General features: G+C 38.7%; 1 protein-coding gene across 1 annotated transcript in view; it reads left to right on the top strand.

Moving 5' to 3' along the window:
• The window catches only part of LOC133851382 (protein PIR), an 80357-nt gene that overhangs the window by 43159 nt on the left and 15215 nt on the right, over window positions 1–21983 (top strand). Inside the window, exons 22-26 of the mRNA XM_062287787.1 lie at window positions 10944–11063; window positions 11167–11310; window positions 15709–15858; window positions 16120–16263; window positions 20179–20266. Of these exons, the coding sequence (XP_062143771.1) occupies window positions 10944–11063; window positions 11167–11310; window positions 15709–15858; window positions 16120–16263; window positions 20179–20266 (646 nt within the window). The remainder of the gene's footprint in view (window positions 1–10943; window positions 11064–11166; window positions 11311–15708; window positions 15859–16119; window positions 16264–20178; window positions 20267–21983) is intronic.

The following is a 21983-nucleotide window of genomic DNA, read 5'->3' as shown; positions in this document are numbered from 1 at the left end:
TTATTGAATTTTTACTTATAAAAAAAAAAAAACATTTCTCTTTAATGGGTCACTTTCCCAATTTTAGGCAAAAGAGAGGTAAGTAGTGGAAAGGCATGGTACTGGTTGTCCTTTGGTGCATTTGGAGGCAAAAGCAAGCTATACTTTTGGCTATGGGAATGCTGATATTAGTTTATGTCATTAGAGCAACACATCAAAAGATTGTCATGGTTTTTTTGGCTTAGTCTTTGTGGAAAATTCCAATGTATAAGTTTCTCTTTTCATGAGAGATTGGAAGGTTTTTTTTTTTTTTTTTAATAAATATGTCGTTAAGATCAAAGAAGTACATTTAAAGCCCTCCTTTTGGTTGCCTAGCCCTTGTTTGGTGGTGTTGGGCCTGCTTTTTCGGCGTTTTGGTGGGGGGGGGGGGGGGGTGCAGTTCCCTCCCTCTTTTCAGTGGGTTTTGTTTCCGTCTAGGCTGTTCTCCTTTGTGAATGGGTATTCTTCCCAATTTTTACTTGGTATGTCTTCGAGGGACCAGTAGTCTACTTGGGTCTTCGAGGTGGGCGAATCTTTGAAAGGGGGATGATCCTAAGGGAGGGGTTGTTGGATAACCCAGGGCAGTGCAAGTTGCTAGGTCATGTTATCACACAATGGGGGTTTCTTACGGGGGGACTGAGAAAGGTTTTTTAGATTTCTTGACTTTAGTTGATGAGTGGTAGGGCTCTGTCTCTACTCCTAAGCAAAAAGGAAAAAGAGAGCTCAAGCTTTAAGAATGCTTGATCAATTTCGTTGCTAGGGGTGTCGATTTTAGCCGGGTCAAAGGCAAAAGGGTCCTTCCTGATGTGTAAAGGAGCCCAGGTTTCTTTGAGGGCTATGGGTTTTGTGTTATGGTTGGGGGTTTCTTCTGTCTTTCTGGTTTTTTCTGGTGTTCTATTGTCGTTTTCTGTTTTTCTTTTATTTTGGTGTCCTTGTATACTCCTTGTATGCTTAGGGGCGCCTGTCGCTTTTTTAATGCTATTTCTTTGCTTACCTATCAAAAAACATTTAAAGTCCTCCACCCCTTGTCAAGGTGACATATTTAATGGTTGCTCTTCATAAATCCTGGGCCTATTGGAGCTGATGAAACCTCTAGGAGTCATGAATATGCTTTAATTCATGCTTGTTTTTACCTAGAGTCAAGCTCTTTTGGTAGTCTAAGGTATCCTAAGATGGGCTCTTGGCGACTTCTGAGTAAAGCAGCTATTTTTTGTTTGTATTTTGGAGAAAAGACTGGGTGGAGGGAAGTATATGATATAGGAAATTCATGATAAGGATTTTGGACACAGTAAGAAATGTTGTGGCTTCCTCTTGGGTGCACTAATCAGCAAATCAGGAGGCAGACTGTCTTGCCAAGGAAGATAGGGGCTATAATCATTTTAAATTTTGACACATTTCCGTCCTTCATCAGCTTAGTTCTTACATAGGTTTTTTTGGTGCTTTTTGGTTTTTTGAGGGTTTTCTTGTTTGCTTATTCTGTTTGTTTTTGTGGAAGCATGAGAGTTTTATTTACTTTTAGACTCTTCATTCTTTTTGCCTGCTCTTTTTCACATTTTGAATTAATACTTTCTTTGTCCTAAAATTGATGGGGAGTTTGCAACTGGCATGCATTTTAGTGAAACAAATGAATATCACAATCTTTTGAATGCCCTTGGGTGGTCCAAGATGTCACGGCCCCCTTTTTATACCAAAGGCCAAGTCGCCACCATAAACCTGTACATACCAGATATCATCTCACAACATGAGCATATCATTTCATAGATGTTTACATCGCAGTAGAAACATCTCACAACATGAGCATATCATATCATAGATGTTTACATCGCAGTGGAAACATAATACACTTGAGTAGCCACAACACTGAGAGCTGACTTAAACATCTATATTTTTAAAGCTTATACATTGATTCTTTTACATACAAAAGAATGACTATACAAAAGTATCACATACGACACAATGCCATAGGTGCATCATAAGTGTTTATAAACATATTAAAAATAAAGTAGAAAAGGGCCATGCTAGTCTAATACAAAAGTATGCGGCATCCCACTACCTCAATCATAATAGCCCAAGTACGAGACCACTAGATCCTCGTCGACACTGTCATCAACTACAACCACATTATCTATGCGATCATAGAGTTAACCACGTTGGCTATTCTAGTAGGAGTGGCCAATTGATTAGAAAAACTTTAGAGTGACTTTCTTTGGGGAGGTATTGGTGATGAATTTAAGTTTCATCTGGTGAATTGGTCGAAGATATGTTCTCGGATAATTTCAGGGGGGTTAGGGGTGAAAAGTATGATTCAATTTAATCTGGCCCTTTTGGGCAAGTGATTGTGGAGGTTTGCTACGGAAATGGATGCTTTGTGGAAAAAGGTGGTGGACATTAAATATGATAGTATGAGGGGAGGTTGGTGTTCAAAGGAGGTTGGGAGACCCTATGGGGTGGGAGTGTGGAAATGTATAAAGTGTTGTTTTGGCATTATGTTTGGTGTGGGGAACAACCATTGAAGGTCCTATTTACTGAATTGTTCACTTTTGTGTGGTAAGGATGCGTGGGTGGCGGAGAATGTGCAGTTCCATAATGGAAACATTCATTGGAATATTATATTTACTAGACCTATACACGATTGGGAGGTGGAAGTGGTCTCTAGGTTCTTTGAGTTGTTGTATTCTCAAAGAGTAAGGCATAGAGGCGAGGATACAATTTGTTGGATACCATTTAAAAAGAAATTATTTGAAGTGAAGTCTTACTATCAAGGATTATCTAATCCTACAATTTCCATTTTACCTTGGAAGAGTACTAGAAAGTTAAGACTCCCCCGAGAGGCGTTTTTTGTGAAGATGACGGCTTTAGTGCAATATTAACTTTGGATAATTTACGAAAGATGAATATTATTGTTATGGAGTGGTGCTATCTATGCAAGATTTGTGGAGAGTCTATAGATCATTTTCTCCTTCATTGTGAGGTTGCAACAGAGTTGTGGAGTGCTTTCAGTTGTTTGGTGTTGCTTGGGTTATGCCTCGCAAGGTGAGTGATTTGTTGGGAACTTGGAAGGAACAATTGGGAAACCGTAATGCTTTGAACATATGGAGGTTGGCTCCTTTGTGTTTGATGTGATGTCTTTGGAGAGAGCGGAACGCAAGGAGCTTTGACAATCGTGAGAATGGATTGTTGGAATTGAAGAAAATGATGCTCACACCTTGTATAAATGGAGAGTGGCATGGAATAGTGTCTATTTCTAATTTTTTTGAGTTCTTAAAATTATGTTCTTTCTTTATGATTTAGAGTTTCTTTTGTATATTTCTTGTGTACTAGAGTTGCACTCGTCTGCGTTTTGATTGAATATACATATCAAAAAAAAAAAAAGAAGAGTTAACCATGTTCGCACAGGCGGAAATATGAATCCACAAGCGCGGCGAGTATCATTATCACTAACTTTTCACATTGAGCCAACTTTTCTACATGAGTTTACAATAACAGCTACCTTTGGTTTTGTTAAATTACCACTTTTCCTAAAAGTTTAAGCTGATAAAAAGAGATAAATTTAATTATTTAATCAATACTTTAACACTTCCCCTCACGTGTGGGCTCAAACTCTCTTTTAATAGGTGATGCCTAACACGTGGAATATTTAAATGAAATGGGAGGTAAATGACAGAGTTAAGGTTCGAATTCAAGACCTTTAGTTCTGATATCATGCTTATATTTATGTAAAAATCTAAAATATGAGAATAAAAATGAAAGCAAGAGAGAGAAAAGAGAGACAGAATTACGGGTGGTTCAATGTTAAACACTTACGTCCACCACTCGGAATAGCTCCTAGCACTACATTGTGCTTATTGACTTATTTGTCTACAATACAAATGTCCCTATTTATAGGGTATAGAGTAAATACAAGTATTGTAATCAAATACCCATAATTTAATTACAATTAACCCGTAAATAGAGAATATTTCAATATCAACCAAATATGGAATATACAGAAAATATATTCTATATATTCTAAAATCCTCCTAAAATTCAAAGTGAATTTTTGGAAGCTTGAGTTTGAAAATAGAAAACAAAGGCCACTTATCAAAAAAAAAAAGAAAATAGAAAACAAAGGCCGGTGGGGAAGACTGACAGACGCTGCCAGAGGAGATAGAGGCTGGCGGGCTGAAGGCCAGCAACAGCGGCAGGTTGCAGCATTAGCAATAGAAACAAGGTTTTTTTATTTATTTATTTTTTTTTGTGACGACGGCAGCGATGGAAGTCGGGAATGGGCCGTAAACGGTGGCTGATGAACAAAGGCCAGTGGTAAAGGCTTGTGGTAGACAGTGCCAAAGGAGATAGAGGCTGGCGAGTGGGTGGCCAGTGACAGCGTCAGGTGATAACATTGGAGGCTTCGGAATGCAAGGCCGACTTGGGCCAAAATCCAAAAAAGGCCGACAACAGACTGAAAACCAAAAAGGGGCTAACAACAGGCTAATAAACCAAAAGCGGTGAGCCCCACTTGGGCGATTGTCGAGTTAGGGCACCGAACCCGATTCGCGCATGATGTGATCCACATGTTCTTCTCTTTTTTCTTTTTTTCTTTTTTGAAAAACCAAAACATAACTTACAAATAGTCTGGATGATTCCTTACCCAACTTAACTTGGACGTGAGGCATGGCCTTCATGATTGCTAATAGTAAGTCTCTAACCAAAAAAGAACCATAAGTGCACATGCTGTGAAGAAAGAAAGACTTGGCATATGTAAGACATGTTGGACAATCTCTAGAAACTTTATGCACATCTAGATGAAACACAAAAACCAAGAACTTGAGCAATCTGACCGAATCCTTCCACAAATAAACTGAGAAAGTTGAAGACCTTCTGTGTGGTACATCTATCCTCTGGCATGCTCAATTGTGATCAAACCAGTTGAGCAAAAGCAACGAAGGCTAGGACCCGTAGAAAGCAGCGATGACATCGATAAATAATTGGAGTCTAAAGAAAAAGTGGCTCTGATACCATGTTCAATCACCACTTTTCCTAAAAGTTTAAACTGATAAGAAGAGGTAAATTTAATTATTTAATCAATACTTTAACATGTTCAATATTTCTTTTTTAAAATCAGTTTGTGGTTATGAAATCATTGTGAAACATAATACTTAGCTGTGAATGAATGTGCACGTTCCAAAATCATGCTCGAAAATCATGCACATACCCATCTAAAACATATCATATATCTCATATAACTTAGCTACACCCATATCCTTGTGCATAACGTACATATAGTCATGAGGGAATGGTCCCTAAGCTGTAAGAAATGACTCATCCCATCTTAAGGAATATATCTCATCACATTATTTCATTAAAAGCGTTGAGGGATGGCCCCCGGGGAATAGTCCCTTAATGTAATGTTGAGGAATGATCCCAATTTAAAAAAATCTCTTCTTACATTTTTATATTTATGTTCATAATTATGCTTCATGCCATAAAACTATTATACTTTTGCTTTCATGTTTATGCATCATTTGACATCATTTCATTACTCATAATTCATCAAAACATATCTTTAACATACTTGAAAACATCGAAAGTAATCATCGTATGTTCATCAACACAATATACAATTGGCTCGATTTCAATTCATATATCATGCTTTTGAAAACACTTTAAAGCATTAAAACATAGTATTTTTGCTCAGTTAGTAATATCCTCTCAAGTATCCGTTTGACGTCTAAGAATAACTCCCAACACATGCCCGGCTTTGCAACATCACATTGCATGTCCCAATTATACTCAATTCACAACTTACTTTAACTCTAGACATCTCATAATACTCGAATTTCACAAGTATTAACTACTCATGGATCATGTACGCCCTTTCGCAATTGTGACACGTGGAATACATTATGTACTCCCGCCAAGGTAGGTGGCAATTCAACTTTGTATGCCATGGGGCCAACAACTCCAATCACTTAGAAAGGCCCAACAAACCTTGGACTAAGTTTCCCCTTTTTGCTAAATCGGACTACACCTCTCATCGGCGACACCTTGAGGTACACAAGGTCATCAACATCAAACTCAAGCTTGCGGTGATGCTTATCCACATAGCTTTTCTGTCTACTTTGAGCGGTGAGTATTCGCTTTGGGATGAACTCAACGTTCTCTTTCATGTCTTGTATCATTTTCGATTCCAATAGTTGTCCTTCTCTGACTTCATTCTAATACAAGGGCAATCTACACTTACGTCCATATAACGCTTTATACGGTGCCCTACCAATGGTTGTTTGATGCTTACTGGTACAAACTTAACTAAAGGTAAGTATTGAATCCAATTACCTTTGAAGTCGAGCGCACACAATCTCAACATATTTTCAAGGGTTTGGATAGTCCTCTCATATTATCCATCGGTTTGCGGATGGTACGATATGCTAAAACACAGCTATGCTCTCATTGCTTCTCGTAACCTCTGCCAAAACTTCGATGGAAACTGAGCATCACGGTCAGAAATTATGGAGAGAGGCACTCCATAGAGTTTGACTATCTCCCGCACATACATGCTCGCCAATTTCTCCATTGAATCTATAATCTTGAAAGGGAGAAAGTGAGTGCTCTTTGTGAGTCTATCAATGATCACCATATAGCATCTTGACCACTAGGTGCTTTAGGTAGACCTATGACAAAGTCTATTGCAATCTGATCCCATTTCCACATTGGGATTTCAAGTGGTTGTAATTGTCCTGCTAGCCTTTGATGTTCAGCTTTCACAAGCTAGCACGAAAGACATCGTGCAACATACTCAACAACCCTACACTTCATGCCACGTCACCAAAACTTGTTCAAGTCTCGATACATCTTGGTATTGTCTGGATGAATTGTGTACCACGTTTGGTGTGCTTCGTCAAAAATTTCTTTCCTTAACTCAGCATCATTAGGCACATAAAAGCCAGATGCTTCTCCATGTTTGGCTTCTTCCATAAGCTCCCTTAACTCAGGATCATCCTCTTGTGCTAGCTTGACTCTTGCTTGGCTAACGGTTCCACCACCAAGGCTACTAGAATTGGCGACTCTCCAATTAGCACATCATCTATTTTTCCACAATTGCAAATTGCTGCGCTAGCTGATCAATAATTGACACAATCAGCCTCAACATCATGAGACTTCCTACTTAACACACTACATTAGCTTTACTAGGGTGGTAAAATATTTGGCTATCATAGTCCTTTAGCAGCTCTAGCCATCTCCGTTATCTCATATTCAAGTCCTTCTGCGTGAAAATGTACTTGAGACTCTGATGATCGGTGTGAATCTCACACTGCTCACCATAAAGGTAATGTTTCCATATCTTCAAGGCTTACACCACAACCGCTAACTCCAAGTCATGAGTAGGATAGTGCTGTGTCAAAAAGATTGCAAACCCAAGTGCAGGCTATCACTAGTAATAAATTCTCGATAAGACCAAGGTCGATCCACAGGGAATGATAGATACTAAGTTAAAATTTCTATTATAGTGCAGAAAAATTAAATGATTCGGCTTCTGTTTTTCACTAAGAAATGGAGCAATGAAGTGATTAAGCTAACAAAACTAAATTAAGTAAAATAGAGCTAAGGAAAATTAATGGGAAAAGACTAGGGCCTTAAGGATCCACCTAGCATTCTATTACATATTCTCAAGACATTTTTAACTCATCTAGGTAGAGAATCAACTCTCCTAATTGGAAGATTGAATAGTCAAACATTAATTTAAAATAAAGTCAATTGAGCATGGGTTTGATTGAAGATTTGATTTCAATGACATGTTAAGAGAGATTAAGCATTCACTATAAATTCGAATCATAACAAATCAAACGAAAAGTAAGCATTTTTTTGATAAGTAATAAAGTGTTTTATTAAAAGCGAAGGCGCCCCTAAATACACCGGTAGTATACAAAGAAAGCACCGAACAAAAAGTAAGCATTTGATATAAACAAAAATGATAATGAATCAAAAACTTGTCAACATGAAATATTTCTCAAATTAAAATCATCCCTAACATTCAATCCTTAATCATTGAAAAACATTAAACACAGTCTCAAGAACACATAATAAAAATACTAATATTCACCTCTAGCCCTAGCTGAAAGATTAGCCACTCATAATTATGGAAATAAATTCCATAATCAAAGTGCTAAACATTAAACACAACAAAGAAAATAAAAACTAAGAAAAGAAATGCTATTGGCCGAATGGGAAGAACCCCAAGCTTCAGACCCAAAAATCAGACTCCACCCTCTGGCCTTCCTCTAAGTTCACCTCTAGCTCCTTTTATAGAGAAAAATCTCCCTAGTCTTAGCTCATGTTTTTCCTCTTTTTCAGCTTAAGCAGCTTTAGCATTTATTTCTTCCCACGCTTTGCCGGTTCTCTTCATAGATTTTCTCTCTTGCACATTTTCAACCAGATTTTTCTCTCCAAGTATAACTGTATGTCAGATAAGAAGAGATCCTACACCAATTCGTGGGGCTCATGTTGTTGACGTTAACTTCAGCTGTCAGGATAAGGAGACAAGAATTCATCTCATTCGATTTGCTCCTTTCTTTCAGCCTCTTTTCAAAAGATTTGAGTTTCATCATTTTTTTTTTACGCTTTGCTTCATTTAATTCCTATTGTAGTACTGATTCACGTTAGTCTTAAACTTTTCTTTTTGTTTTCTTCTCTCCTTTACATCCAACCACCACGTAGACACACCAGCCCTTTCTCTTCCAAGAGTGAATTTCGTCTTCTTCATCCCCTCTTTTGTTGACTTTCGTTTCATTCCCTTTTTTTGTTTTGTTTTTTGCTACTCTTTCTTTTGTTAGCCATACACGATAAAGACTTGCAAAATGAGCCTTTGTCTTCTTTGCATGAGGGCCCCATGTCCCATTGCTAAGGAGCTTCTTCTTTTTTTCTTTTTAATTATTATCTCTCCTTTCTCAAAAATTCTGCTAGTCCCTACAAGAAGTGATTTCTTGCATTAGTATATTATTTAAGCTCAAGATTAATAATTAAGCAAAATTTCACAATTAAGTATAAAATATAAGAATTAGTACAACTAAGCATGATAATGCTTACTTTTAATAAAAAAAGGAAAGGCACATTTAAGCTATTATCAGATATTTCTTCTCATGATCTTTTAGTTGCCTTGAGGCGTAACTTACTACCTTGCCTTCTTGCATAAGCACACACCCCAATCCTTTTCAAGATACGTCAGTGTAAACCACATACCCAATTGATTGCGCGGGTAGTGTGAGAACAGACGCAATCACCAACCCCTACGATTTAGCTCTTAGAAGTTTGCTTCACATTCGTCATTCCATACATAACGAGCATTCTTCCTTGTGAGAGTAGTTAGAGGTCCTGACAATGAGAACAATCCTTCAATGAATCTCCGGTAGTAACCAGTTAAGCCCAAGAAATTAAGAATCTCTTGGACATTTGTTGGTCGCTCCCATTCAACTATAGGCTTAATCTTCTTTGGATTAACATCGATTCCATCCTTGAAAACCACATGTCCCAAGAATCACACTTCTTCTAACCAAAACTCACATTTCGTGCTCAAGATAATTAGTTGAGTAGACTAAGATGTCATCAATGAACAGGACAACGACCAAATCCAAATATTTATGGAACACCTGGTTCATCGAGTCTATAAATACCGATGGTGCATTGGTCAATCCAAACAGCATAACCAAGAACTCATAATGGTCATATCCTGTACGGATAGTTGTCTTTGGCACATCTTCTTCTCGCACTTTGAGTTGGTTGTATCCTGACAGGAGATCAATCTTCAAGAATGCTGAAGCCCCCTTGAGTTGATCAAATAAATCATCAATCCTTGTTAAGAGATACTTGTTCTTGATTGTTACTCGGTTCAACTCTCGATAGTCTATGCATAACCGCATTGAGCCATCCCTTTTCTTCACAAATAATACCGGTGCTCCCCACGATGATACACTTGGACTCTATGCGTTCTCTTTCTCCACACTATCGCATTCTCTATCACCAAAGACTCGAATAGGTTATTTTAAAGACACGGGAGGGGTTGCTAAAGAGGGCTTTATAATTGGCTGGGAGACGGAGAGTAATTTGGCTCAAACACAAACTCCAAAACCAAATACAAAAGCAATTCTGCTGGACCTTCTTCATTGTGAAGTAGCAAGAGATTTATGGAGCTCGCCTTTTATTTTATTTAATGTTGATTGGGTTATGCTTAGAATGGTAAGAGAGTTGTTGGTGAGTTGGGGAGGTCAAGAGGGGCGTCGTAACATTTTGGAAGTTTGGAGGTTAACTCTTTTTTGTTTAATGTGGTATATTTGGAGAGAGCGGAATGCTGAGAGCTTTGAAAATAGAAAGACTTTGGTGGTAGAGCTGAAAAAGATAATATTCATTTCTCTTTACACATGGATGGCAACACATAAGTTTTTGCTTTTTGTGGGCTGGTTTGGGTTTGAGGGCTTTTGGTTTTGAGGGTTTGGTGGGTTTCTTTCTTTTTTTGGACTATTTCTTTTTCGCTTTCTAGTTAGGTGCTTTATCTTGTATACTTCCGGTGTACTTAGGGGCGCCTTACACTTTTAATAAGACCAGTTTATTACATATCAATTTTTTTTTTCTTTCTAATTTTGCTGTTTTTTTTTTTTTTTTTTTTTTTTTAACTGGTCTTCTTTTTCTCCAAAATAGAAGGTTTTCTTGTATACTTCCTGTGTACTAGAATTGTGGCCCTTTGCACTTTTCTAATGAAATTAAACTACTTATATAAAAAATAAAAGAAAATAAAAATAAAATTATGTTTTCAGACAGGTACATATTCAGTAGGATGTAATCATGCAGTTGTAGACTTAAAATCCACATATCTATAGATCTAGGGTATGTATTTATTTGGAGTCAATCAGAATCCTTCTCTCTCACAACTTGACTAAGATTTTTATGGAGTGTAGTTACTTGGGAGGAGCATTGATTTAAGAAGTTTGATTGCGGAACGGATGAACAAAGTTTTCAGGGACAATCTCGAGTTTCTGTTTGATCGTTTTGAGTCTCAGGATCTATGCGCTATAGTGGTAAGTAATTCCATTTTTGTTTTCTTGATTCTTGTTATCATTGAAAGCTGTTTGTTTACCATATTCCATCAACAGAAGACTGACACGATAGTTTGGTATTTAGGAATTAGAGAAGCTGCTTGATATCTTAAAACACACCCATGAATTGCTATCAAAAGATCTTTCAATAGACTCTTTCAGTCTTATGTTGAATGAGATGCAAGAGAACATCTCTCTTGTGTCATTTTCAAGTCGACTTGCTTCTCAGGTATGGCAAATATTTCTTCCTCTGATTCTCTTTTTGGACATATTCTGTTTTTGGTTGATGCTCTCTCTCTCTCTCTCTCTCTCTCTCGCACGCGCTCGTTCACATGCGCACTGTATACTAACTTTTTTTGGATAGATATTAATCCTGCCAATAATGAATTCCGAATTGTGGTTTGTGAGAATTGGATTGAAATTTAATATCTTGTTCTCTCTCTTCAGGTCCAATATGTTCAGGATGGGTAGACAAATCAAGAAATTTTTAGCTCTTTCTGCATGTTGTTAATCTTATTGATTCCTGAGAATATAAATAGTGATAATTACAAAAAAAAAAAAACTTTTCAATTTTAGGATGCATGTGATATTTAATATATATATATATACACACATTGTTAATTTCGGTATTGTTGTTGTTGAGTGGAAGGTTAGATGACGAAACAAAAATGTTTGACGTATATGAGGATAATGAGTTTGGATCATTTGTTATCAATTTCTTTCAGCACTTGAATTCCTTTCTTCTTCAAGCAGCTTTTTTTTTTTTTTTTTTTCTTTTTTTTATAAGTAGAGAATTTTATAAAGAGCGTAAAAGGCGCCCCGAAAAACTCAAAAACAGTAGGAAACCCAACAACCCCTACAAAACCAGCCCACAAAACCTAGAGACTAAAACATAACATCAAAGGCCCTCTTGCCTTGCGCTAGCTAGAACCAAAACCCCTGGCATCATAATTAATTGTGCACTCTAGGCTCTTCACTTCACGACACCCTTTAAACTTAGGAGTAGAGACTAAAGTCTCTAGACGATGTTCCGCATCAATTAGAGCCATGAAGTCTAAAAAGTCCTTCACATTCCCCTCGTGTGAGACCCCCAAAGTTTGAAAACAGAAGCTAAGATCAATTGCTGCCCCGGGAGGACCACCAAGCTCTTCAAGACCACCTCCCCGCGAAGAATCATCAACAAAGGCTACCCCGGGAGACTCGCCCACTTTTGAAGGAGAATGGGTCGTGCCCCTTGGGAGAAGAAAGCCACGCCGAAGAATTGACTGACAACCCTCGTCTTGAGCAGGCGTAGACACTATCCCGTCCTTTGTTGGTTCTAACAAGGGCTTGGTAGCAACCCCAAATGACCTTAAGGAAGAAGCCTTGGGAACACCGAAAGTCTCAAGAGCCTCCTCAAGCAGATGCTTATCTAATTTGCCAACCTTATTCTTCCGGGAGTATATAAGCACAGGCTTGGATTCCGATGGGTAAATAGGCGCTCCAGACTCATCACAGGGAGAGAAAAACACAGCCTTTCATCAAGTGTTGCCGCTTCTGATAAGCAAACGCCGGGGGCTAGACCAAACCCATCTAGAGCCGGAGAAGGAGCCAGCAAATCGCAGTAAACCTAAGAAGAAGACGACAACAGAGGACCCTCACCCAGAGCAGATCTCACGAAGGACGCCGAAGACAGCTCAGCTGCAAAAAGTGTCAAGATGCAACCCACGACTGACTACTCCGGAGTAGCGGCAAACACCTCCACAAAAGCCGTCGGAGATGAGACCTTCAGAGAAGGAGAGTGCACAACAGACACCGAGCACTCACCTGATGAACAACCTAAAGCAATCGGCGCCGGAGAAGCAACAGCGTCCGCGGAAGCCGCCAGGCCTAAGGTCGAACTCGGACTTGCTCTCAAATCCATAGAAAAAGCGTTGGAGACCTGTATCTAATCAAAACCAGACATGGAAGACTTCTTAGAGCTACAACCCACTCTACTAGACCTATCCCTAAAATGCCTCCAGCCCAACCCATAACCACTCTTAAGCAACCGACCCAACCCAAATCAGTCCATTCTCCACTTCAGTCCAACAGAGGAGTGCAAGGCCAAAAAAAAGCCTATGCTGACAAGCCCAACCAAGCCACGCTTCAAAAAGACCAAGAAGCTTCCTAAGAACCCCAAACTCCTTTAAGGCATCACCATCACACTTCTTCAAGCATGCCAAACTACTTCTTATGGACACGAAACCCTCTGAAGCATCACATTCACCCACCGCAGCCCTCTGCATGAAACATGCCAGACTGCACATACAGGAACCTCGAATCTTGGAGCCACCAGCAAGAGGATCTTTAGAGCATCACTAGTGAGCTCTCTAAATTTTCTTTAAATTTTAGCTCAAGAATCTACTTTTTTTTTTTTTATCTGTCACTTTTAAAAAGCTTCCTACATCAAACTCTCTAAATATTTCTATATTTTAAACATATATTATTTTTTAATGATTTTGATAGAGCCCTTGAGAGTTGAGAGATAAAATTCCCCAACAAATGAATTGGGTATTGCAGATTATACACAAATTTGACCCACCTACCCCTACTCCGGATGACAAGCCCATGGTCCCACCTTAGTCTTCTTCCTCCAAACCCCTTCACGCAACATAGAAGAATCCAACCCAACGGCAACAAATCCCTCTCATCACACACACAGAGGTGTTGAGTCCATTAAGACAGAAAGAACGGGGAAGAAGAACAGGGAAGGGTCAAACTTCTTCGGGGAGGAAAAGTGAAGGAGAGAGAGGCGGGAAACAAAGGAAAAATAATAAACTATTGAATAGCTCATGAATTTTGTAAGCTAAATTTAGAGTGAAATTCTGACGAGAGCCAAAATAAAGAAACTATAGAGAGTTTGCTGGAGTTGACTTTTTTGAGTTTTTCATCAAATTTTGGTGAAAATTTTGAAATGGAGAGCTCACTAAGGATGCTCTTACCCAAAGGATCAGGAAAAAAAAAAAAAAAAAAACACTCCATTGCGTAGCAGTCCACTGCCTGCCAGATCATCTCCTACTCCCGACCCATCGGAATAAGCTTCTCCATCTCACACCAGACCACAGGCATCGACTGAACCTGAGGCCCGTCAACTACGACAGGAGTCGGCAAGCGTACCACCTCAGCGAATGACAAAACGCTCGCAACCTTACCCAGAATCTTTCCCGCCAGAGCGCCACTAGAGGATGACGACACCATCATGGAACCTAAAAAAATCAACACTTTGCTCAACTCCCCAAAAACACGACCCCACCCCCGCTTGGCACATCCTTCAGGGAACACTACCATTCCTCTCAGGCCACCCACATCATAAACCGCCACCTCCGAGAACCGGCCGGAGCTATTACCACCTATCCGAACAATGGTCACCTTTGAATCCTCCCTAAAAGATTTCACAAACAACTTGGAACCACGATCTCCCAGCACCTCTTCCACCATCAACAGCAACCAAGCTACGCAACACTCACCCAGCAAAACCCACCCCGAGAACCCATTCCTCTTTTCCACCACCCTCAACTCAACAGACCCTTTCACCACAAAGAAGGTGAAAGATTTGCCTCCACAAAGAATCGGTTCTCTATACCCAACCACACAGGACAACCCCCAAGGGGGTTCGCAGCATCCACGTGGCCACGCGGTGCTCACATGACTGAAAACCAAGAGACACAAGCTGATCAGATCCAACAAACTCTATGGAGTGCAGAACCACTCTTTACTTAGCACTCCTAGACAAGTCAGTGAGAAAGGAAGGAGGAAGAGAGATATCTGAGGCTGAAGGCTAGCGGGACGCGCCACCACTAGGGAGAGGAGAGAGGAGAGAGCGTTTGTGGACATGCCTAAACCCAAAAGTTGGTGCTAGCAAGTTTTTCTTTTGTATACACACTGTTTGTGTTTCTAATGTAAGGACTTTGGCTAAAATATCTTAGTAAGACAAAATAATGCATAAATCCTAGAGTCACCGGACCTCCCAACAATAGGTATCAGAGTTGGCATTGATTTTATGCGGACCTTTTTTGGCAGCTATCTTATAAATATTTTATCTTTTGTTCTAGATTGTCATGTTCTTTCATTGGTCTTTGATGCCATTTGTGTGTTATACAGTTTGTTGCAACATAATGTGAATTATGGAAAATAATCTAAACACTAATAATAGAACAAAGAATTTAGTATCTGTATGGCAGTTGTTTATCTAATCCTTACTTATTTCTTTATCAAATTCGTTGGAGAGGATGGATGCAAAGGAAACCTTGTTTTTTATGTCCATTTATATGCTAGTTTAACGTTTGAACGAGCACTGGTCTCAAGGCTGGTGGTCACACTCATGTCATTGGGGGAATCAGTGTAGAAAGTGGTTACTCCTAGCTTTTTAAAATTACACTCGTTGTATTAACAGTATAGAAAACTTCCCCAATACCTTTATCTTATGCATTGGATTATGGATATTGGATTTGATAATTAGTTGATGTCTTGTATTATAGAAATTGTCAAGTATCTTCTTACTTTTTGGCTGCTTGGAAGAATCTTGGTTATTTTTAGAAATGCGATTTTGTTGCTCTTGCGGCTTAATTGCTAGCCTTCACTTGATCAATTTGTTTGTGTCTATTAGATCTGGTCAGAGATGCAGAGCGACTTTTTACCAAACTTTATCCTTTCCAATACTACTCAGCGTTTTATCCGATCATCGAAGGTTGCCCTTGTTCCTGTTCAGAAGCCATCAGTTCCCCATGCCAAGCCTAACTTCTATTGTGGTACTCAAGTAAGGAACGTACCTTAATCACATTGTTGGATTTTATAATTAAGGTGTTCTCATACATAATTGTGAAAGCAACTTTTACAGTTTCATAACTCTTATTTACCTTTTTCAAACACCTTAGTTTAACCAGATGTATTATTGACCTAACTCACTTTTGTAAATATTTGTTAACTAAAAAATAATGAGTAGCTTTCAATATAGCTGTACTTGGTCATGATATATTGTTCGTATTTGCTCTTAATTATTTGTTTGTTCTCGTCATAGGATTTGAATTCTGCTCATCAAAGTTTTGCACGACTGCATAGTGGGTTTTTTGGAATACCCCACATGTTTTCCATTGCAAGACTGCTTGGATCTAGATCATTGCCCTGGCTTATTCGAGCGCTTCTAGATCATATATCAAATAAGGTTTGTCATGATTCATTAAAATTGATATGAATTATGTATCAAAAAAAGAAAAAAATAATTATGTGAAGACTGAAGTTGCACAGAAAGGCATACGAGCTGTTACCTTGAATTTGTTTTGTTTTGTTACTTCTATTACTACAATTGATTCCATCTGAGTCACGATGCTGTCATGATTGTTACTTATATTTTTTTAGTCAAAATATTCATGATAATTGGCTCATTTGTCAAAGAAATCTGTAAAATACAATTGTAGTGGATTAGATCAACAGGCTGGATAACTATGCATAAAACCTGCTATTTGCAAACTTTTCTTCTGTTACTTTTAGGGAGTCTTTTATGTGTCACGTAATCCTCAAGTTTTACAGCCTTTAGGTCTCTGAATAGCTTTCACTGCCATAGTTTTTGGTTGCAGTCATGGCAGCATCTTGTGTGACCCAGATTTCTGGCTGTTAATTAGACTCAATTTAGCCATGTCTGAATTTGCTCAACCATAATGATCTGATATCATACATTCGGTCAGCCAACTTACGCATGTATGGTGTATATGAGCATTTTGTTGGTCTGCAATGCAAATTGAAAGATACTACTCGAGGAGACCTTTATCCCAACTATATACCTTTTGGCCATTCAAATTCATCTGGAACCTCAGCCTTTTTAAAAATCATTTTTTGATAATTAATCAAGATATCATTAAAAGCGTAAGGTGCTCCATGTACACAGGAAGTATACAAGAGATGCCACCTAGATACTAAGGACAAAAAGAACAAGAAAATCATGATAACTTAAAGAAGAAACATAAACAATTGTCTGAAGATACAAAGTGTTAAAAAATAAAGATTTCAACTCCTCCAAAGTCCTCTTGTGGTCCTCAAAATACTTATCATTCATTTTCCTCCATAAACACCACAAAAGGCACGTACGTACCATCTTCCATACAGCGAGACTACGAGTGTTGCCGGCAGTGCTATTCTCCCATATCTATATATATATAGTGTTAGAATATATCTGAATATAATATTATTGATTTATATTTCCTAGTCTAGGTTGATTTGTGTTTCCTTGTTAAGTTGATTTAGGTTGCTTGTATAATTCGACTTATTCAACTATAGATAGGGACCTATGTATTGTAAACATTCAAGTTAATGAACACAATGTAGCCTTTAGGACTAATTTAGAGTAGCGGACATAGGTGTCTAACACCAAACCACCCGTAATTCATTGTGTCATTTTCTCTCTCTTGCTTCTGCTATTATTCCCGTATTTTAAATTTCTACACAAATCTCAGCATGGTATCAAAGCCATCTTTCATTGGCTTAAACAATCCAGTCACGCTTCCATGCGCCGTCAAGAGTTTCTGCTCTGAAACTCCGCCCCTCCAAAGTTGTCCAATCACCTTGGTAGTAGTACCAATCGATAGATCTGAAGCAGACGTGTCCATCGCTGCCGAAATCGCCGACATAGTCCATGTCACGCGCCGCCACGCCCTGCCCAAAGATTCTGCCTGTTCAGCCACGTACCACAACCAATCCGCAACGCTCATCTCACAGTCAGCTCCAGCCTTGCACCACCTAGTAACCGGCAACCCCGAGGCACTGCTGCCCACAAACAAGTCCACCATCGAGCCACCACAAGCAACTCCGGCCTTTTCACCAGCAGCCAGCTGCCATCCAGCACCGCGCCGTAAGCCCACCTCCCAAAACGCATCGCTCTAGCCACAACAGCCCTACCGGCCATCTCTGGTCAGATCTAGCCCAGTGAAGCCCACCATCAACGTCAGTCATGCCGCCACCAATTCTGACCATCCTCTCCAACACCAGTTCAACCTCTACCGGAAGCCACAAAGTCTACCTCTATGTCAGCCTGCTGCCTAGAAGACACCACCCCAACCGTGCTTCACTGTTCACACCTCACGGCCGATCTAAAGATCCACTAGGTTCATCCACTCTAGGCCACCATCGCGATTATATCGCCGATGTCTCCACTAAAATCATCAGCGTTGCCGTCTAGATCATGCAACACCAAACTAAGAAGACGAAGAGTGAAGAGGCTTCCTTGTTTGGTTTAAGAAAAGACAAGGGCTCACAACCCCTATGGTGTGTCCACTGACACCAGATTCGAACCCATATAGCACCAAAAAAAAAAAAAAGGGTCCATGCAAACCACATCACGCGCGCCACACACGAGTCGGGTTCGGTGCACCATCTCGATAACTGCCCAAGTGCGCTCATCCTTTTTTTTTTTTGTTCTTGGCCCGCAATCGGCCCATTTTCAGTTATGGCTTGCAATCGGCTCCTTTTCGGTTCTGGCCCGCAATCGGCCCTTTTTTGGTTCTTGGCCCGCAATCAACCCATTTTTTGTTCTTGACCCGTAGTCTGCCATTTTTCGGTTCTTGGCCCGCAGTTGGCCATTTTCGGTTCTTGGCCCTCAGTAGGCCTCTTTTCGGTTCATGGCCCACAGTTAGACCCTTTTCGGTTCTTGGCTCGTAGCACCTACCTAATAACTACCCAAGTGGGCTCTTTTTTGTTTTTTCCTCTTCAGCAGCATTTCAGTCTTCACCAACGGTCTCCGTTTTTCTATTTTCAAACTCAAGCTTCCAAAATCTTCCACCTTGAGTTTGAGGAGGAATGTTAGAATATATTCTGAATATAATATTATTGATTTATATTTTCTAGTCTAGGTCGATTTGTGTTTCGTTGTATAAGTCGATTTAAGTTTACTTGTATAAGTTGACTTATTCAACTATAAATAGGAATATATGTATTGTAAACAATCAAGTTAATGAATATAATGCAGCCCTTAGGGCTAATTCAAAGTGGTGGACGTAGGTGTCTGACACCGAACCACCTGTAATTCATTGTGTCCTTTTCTCTCTCTTGCTTTCACTATTATTCCCGTATTTTAGATTTCTACACAAATCTCAACATATAGTTGGAGAGGGAAAGGAAGAGCAAGTTTGAAATCTCTCTCTCAAATTCTTCTGAAGTTGTGTTTTCTCTTTTCTTAACAAAGCCTAACTTCTATATGTTATCAAAGTAATGATCATTTAGATTATATTTTGTGAAATTTTTAAGCTTGTAAGAGTCTTTAATGATCATTTAGATTATATTTTGTGAAATTTTTAAGCTTGTAAGGGTCTTTTTTGTTTCTTATTTTCCTTTATTTTCTTCCCCATTTATCCTCTCATTGGTTTACCTCTTCTGTGCTGGCCTTCATCGAAAATCCACTTAAGCCTTTGATTGATGTTTGTCATGTGGAGCTTACTTGTCAATGGTATTTTGGGCTTCGTCGATGTTATGTTGGTTGGTTTGTTAAATGGTTCTGGTTATGCCTTTGTAACAATCATTTTCGGAAACATGATCTTCTTTAGTATCTTTCAGCCGAAAATCTTATAGTGGATGATTTGTTGCTGATTTCATCGTTAAAATTGGTTTGATGGTTCATTTATTGATTTTTTGTTTGGCTCCTTCATAGTTATTAGTGATTGTACAGTTGTAAATGTCATTGCCGTCAATGTGTAATGCGTCTCCCTCTTAGGTGTGATGTCCAAGGACCCTAGTATGACACTACCTTTATGCATCTTCTTCTTCACTCTTTGCTTTACTTGCTGGTTGCTGTGTTCCAACCCTTGATTAGATTTTTCCAGCCCCAAAAAACTAGTTTCCTGTGCCCAAATGCGATATACAAAACCAAACCTTTTACAAATCTGTTAGTATATCCTATATGAGCCCCAAGATCCCTAAATCCTTAGTGATTAGATGCTGAACCGCATAAGATGCTGCATCACTGTATTAATGTTCGTTTAGTTGAATGAACGTAGCTAAAACATTCTATGTGTACCTTATATATGTTGACATTTTATTTGAAGATAATACTTAATTGTGGTTTTGTCTAATGTTTCACGCATGCATGTTTCAGATAGCTACACTTGAACCAATGATCACAGGATTGCAAGAAGCATTGCCAAAATCTATTGGATTGCTTCCTTTTGATGGAGGTGTGACAGGTACCTGACTGTGTTGCAAATTTTTATTGAAGTCTTTTTCATTTTTTGCGTTTTTTTCACATCATTACTAGAAACAATCTTCCCTCCACATAGTTTAAAATGCAAAACAGAACTATTGCAAAGACTTTGGTCATTCAAAGCTGATGACAGCATTGGACGCTTATGGATGCATCAATGTAGATCATGATACATTTGGGATTTAGAAATGTTATTGAAATTAGGGGAATCTTTGTTGATCATTCCATACACTGGATACTTTAAACTTGGATAAACAAATAAAAATTTATATTGAAGAGAAAAAGTAATAGGGACACCACCAAGATATAGGGAATTCTAGTCAGTGTTGAAAAACTTTTCTGCTATATTTTGATATCATGTGATGAGTAAAAGCTATCATCATGTTTTTCCTTATTGTTTTTATCAAATTATGATCTGCTTAAACTTGATCACATTCTCATCTTTTTTGTTCATAGTATAAAAATCTCAAAGTAAAAAGCAGGGCATGTGAGCTAAATTACCAAGCGAAAAGAAAAAAGAAAAATCTCAAATTCAGGACAATGAACAAGTGAATTATTAAAATGCTGCCTGTGCCTTCATGAATAGTTTAGGGAAGAGTAGTACATTTGGCCAAATACAATAATGTATGTTGTTCGAATGTGAACTTGCTTTAAAAAAGAAAGGGCTATTGTATTACATGTATTTATTGACAGTTTCTGTCAAGATTATTCTCCACTATAAATTGAAAATTTCCAAAACCCAACATTCAAGGTGAGTCAGTATAATGAAAGAAACGAATGTCAGTTTTTGAGATTGACAATTTTTTTTTTATCAGTATAGTATATTTCAAAAAGCGCAGAGGGGCACAACCCATACTATACAGGATGTATACATGATACCCGATATTCAATGAGAAAAGAGAGCACATATCTAAAAAATCAGAATAAGAACACGCAGACATAGATTGTATCTTCACTTCACATAAGTAAGGTTTTTATCACCAACTTTTTCAAGTTAATCAAACCAAACTCAATCTTTAAAACTGCATGCATTCCGCTCCCTCCATATACACCACATCAAACACAACGGAGCCATTCGCCAAATCGGCATCAACGTCCGGTTACCCTTTTACCCCCTCCAACTCCCCAACATCTCTTTCACCGATCGCGGCATTACCCACACCACACCAAACAGCTGCAAGATTGAACTCCACAATTCTGTAGCAAGCATACAATGCAAGAACAAATGATCAATGAATTCTCCATAAGTCTTACACATATAGCACCACTCCATCACAATAATATTCATCTTTCGTAAATTGTCCAAAGTTAGAATTTTCCCTAAAGTCGCCGTCCATACAAAAAAATCCACTCTCGGGGGAACCTTAACTTTCCAAATACTTTTCCACGGAAAAGAAGACTTTATAGGACTAGATAAAACCTTATAGTAAGACTTTACTTCAAAGGATTTTCTACGCGCAGGAACTTATCAAGAAAAAAGGATTTTCTACGCGCTGGAATCTAACAAATTGTATCCTCTCCTTCACACATTACTTTAAGAGAATACAACAGCTCAAAAAATCTAGTAACCACTTCCACCTCCCAATCATGTACAGGTCGAGTAAACAAAATATATCACAGAATTGTACCATTTTGCCTTTGCATATTCTCTTCCACCCATGCATCATTGCCACATGCAATAAGAAACAGCTCTGGAAAAA

This window comes from Alnus glutinosa, chromosome 12 (assembly GCF_958979055.1).
Source record: "Alnus glutinosa chromosome 12, dhAlnGlut1.1, whole genome shotgun sequence".
Classification (NCBI taxonomy): domain Eukaryota; kingdom Viridiplantae; phylum Streptophyta; class Magnoliopsida; order Fagales; family Betulaceae; genus Alnus; species Alnus glutinosa.
The sequence above is the reverse complement of the archived record's forward strand: the minus strand, read 5'-3'. Positions and strand labels throughout refer to the sequence as shown.